Source organism: Pecten maximus, chromosome 5, assembly GCF_902652985.1.
Source record: "Pecten maximus chromosome 5, xPecMax1.1, whole genome shotgun sequence".
In the NCBI taxonomy this organism is placed as follows: domain Eukaryota; kingdom Metazoa; phylum Mollusca; class Bivalvia; order Pectinida; family Pectinidae; genus Pecten; species Pecten maximus.
In genome coordinates this window covers 41,288,615-41,302,579 of record NC_047019.1, presented here as the reverse complement: position 1 = coordinate 41,302,579, position 13,965 = coordinate 41,288,615, and the positions used below count along the sequence as shown (strand labels likewise).

Genomic DNA, 13,965 nt, shown 5'->3' with positions numbered 1-13,965 from the left:
ATCGCATGTGGTTATTGATATATTTATCACATGTGGTTATTGATATATTTATCATATTTTATTTATCAATATTGATGTATCAAATCGACAGGTCTTCCTGTCTTACATATGTAAATACAAGTCGAGTCGACTACTCTGAGAAAAAATCGATTAGTCTACTATGTGCAGAAGTCAATTCTGATAAGATATTATTATAATCTGGTCATAGATGTGCTATAAGCCTAAAGGACCATTCGTCCCGGCTTATAACTGGTCCGTTGAGATGTGTCCAAATGGCTTCCTTCACCTGTTACTTAAAATAATATTCCGTCTATCAATGTTTTTTGGGATTTTCCTCGTAAATGACATGACATTGTTAAGCGGTCTAGCCCGTGATTGGTGATTTATTGACCAGGGCCTGTGATGGTTGGTTGTCTTATTCCCTAACTTCTTGGTTGTTTATGTCTTTTCTATAGTTCCCGAAAACGGATTTTAACCTCTCCTGGTCTCCTGCATCCAATCTATTAAATGTACTACTATTAAACGTCTGTAGAACATAGATACCCCGATTCAGTTGACAATTTTCTATGTAGCAAAAGGTTAGCCGAATCGGGTTGTAATCTGTTTGTCAGTTCAGTGAATAGACTGGGCGACCTGTCAATTTGATAACAACCTCATATACAAAACACCAACATTTACGCTGCTGCCGCTCAAATTATACACCGTTTTTAAATGTACCTCAGTCTTTTCACATTTATACTTACCAACCTGAGGACCATGCTTTATTGTATCAGTATTATCTGTGATTGAACTTAAACATGAACTTAAATATTATTCATCAACAGCGATTCAAAAACAAAGTTACGTTCCATGGCCAATTATGTGTATAATGCATTCAAATCATGATGGTAAAACTGGTTAAAGCACTGCATCTGTAAAAGTCAACTGTCTGTTTAAGATAAACACAAAATGGATGTTTCACAGCGATAACTGAGTTTTATTAAGACTATTGCATACAAATTGTGTTCCCTCTAAAGACTCTCATATCAGTTATATCCTCTGGAAGAATAGTATCGCAGCACATTGTTTGATACAACATTCATACAGTTGTTTAATCAATACACTGTCTACTATAATATTATTGCACATCTTTGTCAAAGTAGTTCATTGTTTCATACAACTGGTAATTCGAATTCGTATCATCGGTGCTTCATCGTCCACAATCAGTCTTTCTACGGGTGATGGAGGGCACACAGGAACATCACAGTTTGTTAAATCCACCACCTCGGGTAAATGGGGACTCTCTTCAGTCTTTGGATACATTCCTAAGTCTGATTTCGCTCTGACATTTGCGGGATTTACAACTTCCGGAAATCTGTTCTTTAATCCAGTCGCTGTCTTCGGCTTTTGATAATCAGTTACGTACGTTTGACGGTAGTGACGGGTCGATGCTGATCGTTCAACCATGATACGACCTGCAGTGATAAATGATTAAGTTAAAATCTTTCTTCTCCCTTTTCCCCTTTTTTATTTTCGCAAATGTTATTTTTGTTTGTTTTTTATTCTCTTGTTATGTTTGTGTGTGTTATATATTTTTTTGTCGGTTGTGTTTTCAAAATATCTAAAATATGTTTGAAATATGATGTATTGCATATGTTATCTTGTGCAAAATATTTAAAAAGGGAATGGAAAAAATCCTTCTTATAATAAACAGAGAATGTCATATATTGTTATATACCTCTGTTTACAATCTAATGGTGATGGAATTATATATCAAAAATAAATTATGAATACTCATAATCAACCAGGCTAAAATAAATGGTTATATAAGTGACTTAAATTATTGTTACGTAAACACTAAAAAGTTGAAATGAACTTCATGGCCTAAAACATCATAAATGATATCCAATGTATTTTAACGTGTGCAGAAAACAGATTACAGAATGTTAGTAAATACTCGTTTTCAATTTCATGATATATTGATTATCAATAATTATAAGAACTTTAATCATTTGACTTTCATTTATAGCTAACAGGTGTTTCTCGCACCATGTAAAGCGTGTGTATATGTTATACGTAGCAGGATATGATTTTTACATCAAGTCTCAGATAGACTACCAAATATAACCATATAAGATGAAGCTAGAAATGAGCAGTGATAAGAACACCTCAACCATGACCAGCGAAATAATGGGACGTGACTAAGTACAGGGAACACACATCTTTTGGACTTATCATGGAATGATGAAAACTGCCGCAGCATATTAAATTTCAATTACATTTCTTTATCTATGGATGTATTGTGATAATTGACAAGGAAGCTAAAGTTTGATTAAAAATGTATACGCCCTTGGATTAATACTGCATCCCATTCTGTTGCTCATTAGTGTATTCATGTAAGATATACATAGCAGCAGATTGATAATTCCGATAACGTCACGTTGTTTACAGGTCCCGCTTTGTGTCTGCACTGTTAGACACGAAAGCTGCATTTTGCGTTTTTCAGTATTTCATTAGTTTAAATATGTTCACATTGGTGTTTACATCGATGTTTACGATTAAACAACAGCAATCCATACACATGAATGTAAGCTTACGAAACATGGCATGTTACGCATAAAATTTTAACTTCAACTTTTTTTCCCGTGAATTCATGAACGCGGCTGGGATCAGCTGTCATGCCAACGATAAGGACGTTGTATTAATAGTATTGAATCTACCAACTTGTACTAACAACTTAAAACATTCTACACGATACACGAAATGTTTTTGGAAATTATCTGCAAATGACTGGTTTGATATATTAATATCTATTCGATCCGTGTATCAGAATTTGTTTGTTTTTATGTCGCCTTCTGTGCTTAAAACACCGAAGAGTACAAATATCAAAACATGAACATTAACACTTGACTTGCTGTATAGATCGCCCCAGTGCACCCATTGCTCAAAATCAATACTGATCATACAAATGTGAGATTAGGAAGACTTTTAGAAGAAATTAATGAAAAACCGGCGTCCAATGTGGTACAGATATCTGAATTCGTCAAGAAATGATAAAAAAAAACATGCCAAGTGAGTGCCGATTGTGCAATTATGATCTCTTTGTACACCACAGAATAGTTTCAATTTTTTTGTTTATTTACGCAATAAAACGCGGTAATGTAGTGACCCGGACAGTTTTATCGACCAAATGTTAATGTCTTCACTTGTGCTGGTCATGTGAGTACTTAGATAAGTACGAACAAGTGCAAGTATTGGTTAAGATTACCTGAGTGCAAAATTAAAATAAAAATGAAAAAATAAAAATAAAACCGATACCGCATATGAAAAACGTGTACAATTAATGGGGAAAAGATAGAATGACACGTTTATTTAAACATACAGTGATTTTGGTGGTTTTTAAATGCAAGTGCAACATTAACCCACAAGCGTAGTTAAGAAATTACAAATCTGAATGAAGATTATGTTTGATAAATCTACTTTCAAAGGATACTTCCTCAGGTATAAAAGACATAACTAAAAAAGGTTACCAAAGCATAATATTGAATTACAATTTTGAGTTCACATTATTGCTACAAATGCATGAAATCATATATAGCCTTAGCATCTACAAGTACTTGTCTAAATGACATTCTACAATAAATACGGTATGCTAAGATTCGCTAGATGAAATATATCAGTGGAATGATGAGGTTAAGAATTGACTAATAAGCTGTATAATATATGCAAGCATATCACCAAATCCCAATAATGCATTACCAGACTCTGAATTCTGTTCTGTGAAAATAAAGTATTCAGATAAAGCGTAAAACTCATCTTTACAAAACAAATCGTATAACAATGTTTCTTAAATGATCCAAATAGTATTATTGTATCACAAATCTAAAAATACATATATACAACTAATACTTACCCTTGCCAACGATTTGAGCGTCACCTAGAATCCGCTGATCCCTGGGAGTAAGAAGCTTTTGAGATGATATAGAACTGCCAAATATTGTCTTACTCCTCGAAAGTGTGAGAGTTACGCCTTTCACTAATTTAGCTTTATGTCTTTGAACAGGACCCCAGGCATCGTCTGCGCAGGGTTCGGTTAGCACTAGTGATAGACTATCGGTATCTCTGGTATTAGGTTCTGATATAGAACGCTGTGGTGATTTCTTTTTCCCATTTGGATGACTTCTCCCGGGTGGTACAATTTTACCTGTAGGAGATGGTTTTGAGGTTTTGGCGGGGAAGTTCTTGTTTGAGTCCTCTAGTATATCACTACAATCACTAATAGATTGTTGCCGTACCATTGACTTCTGAACCGTAAGATTTTTCGTCCTGTTTTTATCAGTATCCACAAGAGGCAGTATTGTCTGGTCATTTGATTTTGATTCCTTCAATGTATCGTCGTGCAGTTCAAACGACTTTCTTGTTAGGTCGTCATGCTTGCCACCTCTATCTGATCCCCATGCATACAGTTGCTCATATGTCGGGGCAGAATATGGCACGTTGTAACTATTATATTTACCATTGGAACCTTCTTTTAAGCCAATTCGGCTTTCTGGCTTTATAGAAGCTATAATTTTCTGTCTTTGAAACAAAAACGATTCATTTTGCTGTCGACTAAGCGTCCTATGTCTCGTCTCTTGTAGAAATTGCACATATCTCCTGTATGATGTCGGATTTATCATAGGGGTATTTAACTCAGCGGGTAATCTTCCCTTTTCTAGAAAACTTCCCTTGCTTGTTAAACTGTCACTTCGGGATGGACAATGTTGATCCTGCCTGGGAGACTCTACAGACAGTCCAACTAAATGAATTCCACTTTCAAACTTGCACAACAATAGGTTGTACGTGGCTGCTATGGAGTTGACCTTTCTTTCTTCGAGGGCTTCGATAACGTCCGATTCTGAAAAATTGTATGTGTTTATCATGTAGTGAACCACGGATTCCTGTGGTGGCGCCGGTATGATATGGGGAAGTGTAGGCAGGCGATGGATATGTTCATCGTACCCTACCGTCATCCAGGCGTGGTGCAGAACCTCTTCAATTCTTATCCGACGCCGATAATCTGGCTGTAGCATGCGTTTTAAGAGGTCTTTGCATTCTAAAATAACGAAATCGTATATAATTGAATCATATGAAATGTTAACACAATAAAAACAAAGGAAATAAATGAAGTTTAAGTAAAACACTGGAATATAAGTCAGATTGAGAAGACGTACACTAACGCAATGTCATTACTCATGATAAGATAACCTACATATGTTCCAATCGGGATTGATTTCGAATAGCACTGTACTTTAATTAATGTCAAAGATTAATCAGAGGGCTTATGAATAGAGACTCGAATTTTGTAGATTGTAAGCCATTGTTCTGTCATGACCAGCTGTCTGTGACCTAAGTTATTGTATGGCGTCAAATTATGTACGATCTGCGGACGATCATTCAAATTACATTGTGTCTTACAGGAGCTAGAATGAAATAGTCAAGTATTTTTTATACATAAACATGCCTGCATCATGTTATTAGGTTAGAAAAGACGTTGGTTTTAGTGTTTATCGATATTTTATGACGAAATGACAGGTGGTAAGAGCATTATAATGCATGCATTATTATACAACAGTGGATAATATTTAAACCATACATATTTTTAAAACAAATAATGTAAAAAGTGCGTTAAACGTCCCAATCATCAAAATAATAACTTACCTACAGAGAGTTCTTCTGGGATGGAACACCCTTTCAGGATTAATGCGTGGAGTTGAGCGAGGTTGTTAGCTGGTTGTGGTACGAATGGCAGTGTGCCGATCAACATTGCATGCATACACACTCCACTACAATAAAGATGATTGCTATAGCCAGTAGTAAATTATTAGTTAGACGAACACCCGGTAAAACATATCTCTAAATTGGCATATACAAGATTTAGAATATAACCGCCAATTATAAAATAGCTCGAACCGCTGTATGTGCTGGGAGTAAAACAACGCATTGTAATTGACAATAGCGGTCATTCCAATCAACACGTCTAAATGAATTGTGCCGAAGCGCTAAGCGTGAAGCGATAATCATTAGCTATAGATTGCCAACATAATGAAGATGAGCGGGAGTTATTGTAATAAGCAAACATATAATTAGCCACCTATGGTATTCCGTGATAACAACGAGAGGTAAAAAATTAACATTCTACATTAAAGTGAAGTGGTGACAACTGTAAATTATACACATATATATTTCTGAAATGACACCGAGATATGCAATATAAACAGCACTTACAGACTCCAGATATCGACGCTGGAACCGTACTTCTGGTTACTGAATATTTCGGGGGCGGCATATGCTGGCGATCCACACTGGGTACTTAGTGATGTCTCACCAATGAACATATTACTGAGTCCGAAATCTGGCGGGAAAATCATAGTAGAATCAATTCTATAACAACTTGAAGCGTGAACACCGTATTAAACAATTTGATGTCATTGATGGATCTAATAACTATTAATCTTCTTATTTTACTGCCACAGTCGGAATCGATCAGATCGGAGAACAACAGAGGTTAGGTAAATAGTAGAAGACATAATTAATGATTGGTTAACGTCAACATATCATTACATTTTATAGGTAGCCGATTGTTAATCTATAATTAAATGCCTTGTCAATATGTATACCAATGAACTCTCAATTACCATTATTACTGAGCTGGATGTGTATAACAAAAATCAATTAATGAATAGGAAGACAATGGGACCCATAAAGTCAATAAGCCATTACTTGAACACCTGATATGATCCATTTAAAGATGAAATATTTAAATAGTTAGTCCACCAGTATCCCGTGTAGATGGATGTGCTGTGAACATATATTGTATAAATGTCCTAGTCTATGACATACTTTGTTTTTGTAAGAAACCCCAGTAAAAAAAAGAATATTATATAAATCAACAGAGCAAGTGTCTATGTTTGGCTGTGTTGAGAGAATCGAGGTAACTTACCATTAAAGCGGATGCTTATTCTACATGTCACAACATGGGCGAGTATGGCATTTGTATTGCTTGTGAAATTTAACAAGTTGCACAAATATTGTTTAACCTTTCGTTTAAGTTTGTATTGTAGTTTGTTTTTGCAATTACTGGATGTTTTGTCTTTATTTAAACGTCTGAGCGCTGCTGCTCCTATCTTTTTACCTTCATTCAAGGAGACGAATCAATAATGCAATTAAACAAAAATGACATTTAAAGAAAAATTAAAACATACCTAAATGCTACTTTTAGACCAGCAAATACTTCAGGGCCTTGATAAATTAAAAAGTTAGTTTATTCTAGATTTATTTGAATTGAAGAAAACAATGATATAACCATGCATCTATTATAGAACCTATTACCCAAACGATAAATACACGTAATGCTGTATAGTAATTACTTTAATTGAGGGCAATGATATCGGCTAACGCGGCCCTGTATGGGAAGGAACAGAGCACTTATCGACTTCATATAAAACCTTGGTGGGAGTTGACGAGTCTAGGATACTTGAACGATCAAGATGTGATCGATCCATTTTACAGACACAAAAGCCGTCAGAAAGCAATTACCAGTTCGATATTCATCATGTTTTGCAATATGTATTGAAACAGAAGAATGACGAAAGTGCATTTGATAATTTAGCTCCTGGTTGTTATTAATTCATTAGTTGAGTATGGTCAAATACTGGAGTTTGTTAAGTTCTAAGCTATTGTTTTTGAGCAATAATTGAGTATATCATTCCATACATGCTTACGAAAGTGATCAAAACATGAAAAGGTTATTTGATATTCAGCAATTTAATGAAAAAGAAATTAACTGGCAATAATTTTCCAGTAGTATGGAATCAGGTTCCTGTCGCTACGCGTTCATATGGTGTTCTCAATCAAATAAAAGTGGACACAGACTCGACAATTTATCGTTAGAAAGCGAAATCAACTCAAGAACTTGAGCTAGATCACTCAAAAAATATTAAACAATCGTCAAAGAAGTGTCTCTGCATGTATGAAACTAATATGTATTTGTAGGATCGTACTTACCAATTATTTTGATATTCAAATCTTTGTCAAGTAGGAAGTTTTCAAGTTTCAAATCACTGTAATTAAAATATGGCAATAACGGTATAGTTGATAAAATGACCGATATTTATATTTGATATGTCTTCCGAGTATTGGTTTGATATCCCTTAAAGTAATTTACCGTGAGCATTGTGTTGTTAGTTTTACATAAAAAATTGAAATTCAACAAATTTTGTGAAAATAGTCACAACTTACCGATGAACGATATTCGATCTATGCATATGGTCTACCGCCGATGTCAATTGTCGGAGGAACCGTCTACTCTCGAATTCTGTCAAAAATTTCCTAGAATTAAAGGCAGAACGTTATCAAGTAGTACATATTTATTATTTCATAGATTGAAGATTGTTTTTAGGTCTATATATGTTATGGCCTGGTTCAAGTTTAACCGGAGATCATACATACATAGTTCGCTACAATAAAGTCTGAATACCATGCTGTTGTCTTACCTTAGATTTGATTATTTATTACTCTCATATTGTGTCATGTATTACTTTCATGAAGTTTGAATATAATATATGCTACCAGTAACAAGAGGAGATGTTATAGAAGACATTTTAGTAGTATATTTAGTTGCACAACTTTCAAATGTTAAGCTTTTGAATTCATTAGTGTTATTTGAATACTGTCGTAAGCATGCTTGAATCTGCATTGACTGCAACTATCGAGGCATAGAAAGTGTCAGGACTAATTTTGAAATTCGAGGAGTGAGGTATTTTTATACCTAAAGGGACCTTATGCCTCTTATACTACTTATGACCCACCCGGATGGAGTTTTAAAACGAACGTAATGAGGCTTTCTCATATAACAATATGTGGACCAATATGCTATAGGTGTGGTCATGGGTTTGTGTTTGATATACTACCTTCTTGAAATGCATGATAAATATGGAATTTTGAAGAAAATATAATCGTTGTTTCAAAGATAGTCCAAAGATAAGTTAAAGCTTCGATGTCCGCTGATTCAAAACTAAATACCTGTTCTCCTGACAAGGCTTTGGATGACATTCGTTCTAGTGTATATAAATACCATTGGACAGACAGATATTACTTTATATTTAGAAGAAATCAAAAACATCTTGCTCACTTTCCGGATAAATATTTCATGAAGTCTCCGCCGTCAGCATAATCCAGCACTATATAGTACGTATTCTCTGTTTCCATCACCTCAAACAGACGAACGATGTTAGGGTGCTGGAGTTTCTGTAGCACCACCGCCTCTCTGTGCACGTTTTTCCGTACATAATCTCTGAGTAGAATGGCCTTCTTTGATACCACCTTTACCGCTACCTGTACAAGTACATCAACAGAAAAAGAGGTAATAGTATAATGCACGAATGATAGAAAAGAAGACAAAACCCTAAAGAAAAAGTGCTGTCATTATTAATTTCTTCTCAATTTAACCTATTTTTTTCTAAGGATCTTTTTCGTATTCACAGAAAAAATAAAATCTTGTTTTTGTTACACCAACATAGTGAGTAGAACTCAATCCACAGGTACATATACATCTACTATTCTTGTTATTATATATAAAACATGATATGGAGATTGTCATTCTGATTAACGTTATACAAATATCACCAAAAGCAAATCAAGACTGGATCACTTAATAATTTCTTGAACAAGACAAGAGTGTATCTTAATCACAATATACATCTATAAGCGGATAAAGAACACGTTTTAAACACTATAAAAATCATGATCAGTCTAATTCACATGCAAATGTCGCGTATTAGGGCTTACTTAATCCTTTAGTATCGGGTTGTGTTTTTTGCGTAATTGAATATCAAACTGGTGGTGTTCGATATGCATTCTGTAATCAATAACTATTAACAAAGATTAAATGTTGATATGCCAGTCATAATTCAATGAACAAAATTCTTAATCTAAAGCAATAGCAATGATTTGAAATCAATTTAAATTATTTTAATTCAGTCAATGATAGTATCATTATTATATTTCAAACGACTGATATAGACTCCCTATATACCACTGCCTGTCACTTACACGTTTGTAGAGGCCCTGGTAGCAGTGCCAGTGTATGTGAATGGGTGCGATGTAACGGTTCGGTACTGTCATCCAAGGATAATGGATACTAATAATAGTCTTATGTGACAGATCAAACAGCGATATGTCAGCCTGTGTATGTAAACCACAAACAGATTTCTATATGTTTAGGGTCATTATACTCTTTACGCACAAACAGGACTTGATCAAGCCATTCCCTGTAGAAGATATCCTGTTACTAATTAAGGATATTTTTTCTGACTCCTCACAATAATAAGATATTTAACTATTTTAACACATACTGTTTTATTTTTTAAGTTTATGATTAAAGCAAAATACTTGAGAATGAATTCGTTTGATTAACTGTCGTTCAGCCAACAAAACTTTAAATAAGTGGGCCTGTGTACACGGAACACGGGCACTAACTTACTGGCAGACTTCGACAAAATATTGTTGGCAAGCTGATATGACAGCTTGTAAAGTAGATGTCTTTAGGTCTGACTGTCATATCTACTCACCGAGTTACAGGTTTATACAATGTTAACAAAAAATAACACTCGTATAATAGGATACACATTCGTATTCAAATTAATATTCTCAAGTAAATAATGTCAATGGCAAAATACGATTTAATCCTCATCGCAAATTCGTAATAAAGCATGATATGGTGGTATTTGTTTATGAAATGGAACGTTAAAGTTAGATGGTCATTGTGAAGCCATTTTATCAGATGAAATTTAACAATACAGAGACAGCTGTTTACTAAGTTACCATTTATATAGTTAGTTATTGCACGGGATGAGGGACGGTGGTGGGCGTTAAATACTACTATCAATATGTATAGAACTTATTTTTGAAAGAAAATACTTCAAAGTAAAGAAAGTCCGATACAAAGGTTAAAGCTGACAATGTGTAAACTTTTATTAACATAGGGTCTATGTAAACATGGTAAGTATGATACATAAGGTTAATAAAGAAATGGAGCGTGTGCAAACGGAAAGAAAAGATATGTCTGCAATCTAATAAACAAAATACGACCGTGTTACGTGTTTTGTGACACTTCAAATTCAAACACATAATGTATTCAGAAGTCGCATGGACCGCTTCATCAATGAATATGGTTTCAAAAGAACTCGACTAACGACATTTTAATGAAAAGAAAGCCTATTACATTCCGAGTAGATGACTGTAATATGATGTTATATGTTTTGACCGCTACCTAAGTAAACTGTTTATGACAGGTACAGATCTTACCTTGCTTTTGAATGTTAGGGTAGTCAAGTAGTCAACAATTTATTATTTCCCTGCGAATTTAATGGGGTTTTTTTACAATGCGACTATTTCCCATTTTATTTCAATAGCCTGATATTTATATACGTTAGTTCTATGCGTAAAGACTCATTTATATGTATATATATGTATATATATATATAAATAGAGAGAGAGAGAGAGAGAGAGAGAGTGTGTGAGTGTGTGTGTGTGGGTGTGGGTGTATGTGTGTGTGTGTGTGTGTGTGTGCATGTGTGTCATCGCATGGAAAATAAGATTCAAAATAGGGTGTTGAGATAATAATATATCAATTTGCATATGGTAACTTTAAGTGACTCTACACCTACCTTTTCTCTGGCAAGCACGTGAAAGCCCTGGCGAACCTTTGCAAATGAACCTTCTCCAATTGTTCGTCCGAGGATGTAATTTCCGACTTTCTTCTTTTTGTCAAATGGAATATAACTATCTGTAAATTCTCTCTCAAACTTCTCCATGACCTGCAGCATGCTGTGGCCGTATGATTTCGGCAGTATATTCCATGATGAGCTAATTATATAGGTTCCAAAATATTGTCTTCTTTATCTAGTCCGTTGTGGTGATTTACACTGTTTACAGTCCAGCGAGTATCATTCACAGGCTAAGTCAGCAGTGTATACAACACGTCGTCGTATTTGTGTGCTATATCCGCGCGAGTGAACATCATTGTTCTTATTTACAATATACTGTATTGACAAATTAAGACTCTTCCAAAACACTGTACTATGAATCCTGTAGGGTCATTGCGTTTTGAACATATCGTCCTCCAAATGGAGATACACCCACTGTCAAATTGTTAAAACAAATTGATACCATCGACATGAAAGTCCCAGATCCAGTAATAATGAATAAGGATATTCAACAGTTCTGTACCGGATTCAACTACAAATGTGATTCATTTCGATCTGTTCTTCTCCCGTCTCTATCGTATAATCCATGGTGCTAACTCAAAGCTTTTAACGGATACTTAAATGGATAATGAAGCTGTGCTCAAGCGTTCAGAATCTAGCAACACTTTCCGTTAATCAATAGACGGTATTGAGTGGTTATTTTGATATTCCCATCACAAACTGCAAGCGACGTTTAGATAACTGAATATATCATCAAAGACAATAATGTATTCATTATCCTAACAAGGAGGGAAAAGACGTGTCAAATTTATCACAGCATGAACCACACGTAGATTACACCGTCAGTGTATCAGGTATAAATAGCCCATTAATTCAAAAGCATGTGATTTGGTCCTAAAACCTATATACACGCTCCTATTTCCAGCAGCAATATTCAAAGTTTGATATTCAATCGTAAAATACTTGTATACAACCGGCTGATGAACCACCAGATTAGCGAAACACTGTTGTTTGATAAACCCGTCTCCGATATTCTGGAGCAATGATTCTAGTGTAAAGTTGGAATCAATGTCTATATGCCCGTATCTGGTGGAAAATCTCGACGAAATAAATACACCTGCTATACTTCACATCAAATCACTTTGTTCAATAATCGTCTTCCTCGGTCGTTATATTACATAATGTGAAATCCACCAGGTACACCCGTCTGGGAGAGAATCGATCATGTCAAAACGTCAAGCTACTCGGATCAATTACTCCTGCCGTCCGGAATCCTAGTACTCCGAAAAGGGAAATGATATAATAACTCGGTCGCAGAAAAGCTGGCTCGTAATGCATCCATCCAAACAATACGTAAAGGAGATGACAGAGCCAGGTCAAATGAAACATCAATTACAGTAGAGTAATAACTTCAATGTACGTTATAAGCGCGGTGACACCATCCTATTTGCGGTGAGGCTTACATTGACGGGTCTTCCTTTTTGCACACTTCTATGAGTAAAACTAAAAGGAGATCAAAATACGAGTATGCAATACATTTGTATATCCCTACAGTTTAGGTCTTCGGTGAATTAACACTTTATCGCAGTTCCTTCGAGGACGTATATGTTTTAATCTTAAACGGACTCACAATCATGTACATAACACGATACTAAGTCTTATCAGGCGTGTGAAGCTCAATCGCTGTATAACTACTGACCTTTAGACGAGGTGGTATTCTACTACGGCAAATAAATTAATATTAGTCTTTTCAGCAAAGTTCAATGAGGTGTATTGAATGTTTGTTAGAGGGATTGAAGACGACATATAATTAACAATGGTCATTCCGTGTCTCAAAGGGTTGACAAATTAAATACCATCCCTGCTAAAAGACTACCACATTTTTAATAAAAACAAGACCTTATTAACGGGTTCAAGTGTGGGTTTTACAAACTACATTTGCAGACTATATTATCTATGTATTGAATGTCATAATTGAAATCCGATATTCTAGAAATAGTATTATGGTTAAAGACTAGACATACAATGTCACATGTATCCACAGTGGCCAGTATTCAAGCACCACGTCTCGGTGATGACAAAACACCTATGCGATTAACCTCTGATACCACGTGACGTGTGACACTGTCTGTGTGTGATTAATTACATGCCAGTTGTATGCGATTAGTCCAATAATGCTACCCTATTATTATTGAGTTTGGCCACACGTGCGCCTTGATTTATGCATGTTTTTTTTTTT

General features: G+C 35.1%; 1 protein-coding gene across 2 annotated transcripts; it reads right to left on the bottom strand.

The window, feature by feature from the left end:
- Positions 1-949: 949 nt before the first annotated feature.
- Positions 950-13,355, bottom strand: LOC117328056 (sperm motility kinase Y-like). Of its 2 annotated transcripts, XM_033885389.1 has the most exons (9): positions 11,688-13,355; positions 9,152-9,354; positions 8,260-8,349; positions 8,026-8,081; positions 6,247-6,373; positions 5,680-5,804; positions 3,893-5,074; positions 3,739-3,756; positions 950-1,454 (listed from the first exon to the last, which is right to left on the bottom strand). In XM_033885389.1, the coding sequence occupies exons 1-9, from the start codon at positions 11,844-11,846 to the stop codon at positions 1,144-1,146; spliced, it is 2,271 nt and encodes a 756-aa protein (XP_033741280.1). In that variant the 5' UTR covers positions 11,847-13,355; the 3' UTR covers positions 950-1,143. The 2 variants fall into 2 exon arrangements, with proteins under 2 accessions (XP_033741280.1, XP_033741281.1); XM_033885390.1 differs by lacking the exon at positions 3,739-3,756 and having other exon boundaries at positions 11,688-13,352.
- Between the last annotated feature and the right edge of the window lie 610 nt (positions 13,356-13,965).

Excerpts from the sequence above, each read along its gene's own strand:
- LOC117328056 (XM_033885389.1), bottom strand. The coding sequence starts at position 11,846 with ATGCTGCAGGTCATGGAGAAGTTTGAGAGAGAATTTACAGATAGTTAT. Across the intron at positions 9,355-11,687 it reads ACGTGCTTGCCAGAGAAAAG|GTAGCGGTAAAGGTGGTATC; the intron begins GTAGGTGTAGAG and ends GTACTTGTACAG. Across the intron at positions 8,082-8,259 it reads AGATCGAATATCGTTCATCG|TGATTTGAAACTTGAAAACT; the intron begins GTAAGTTGTGAC and ends TTTTAATTACAG.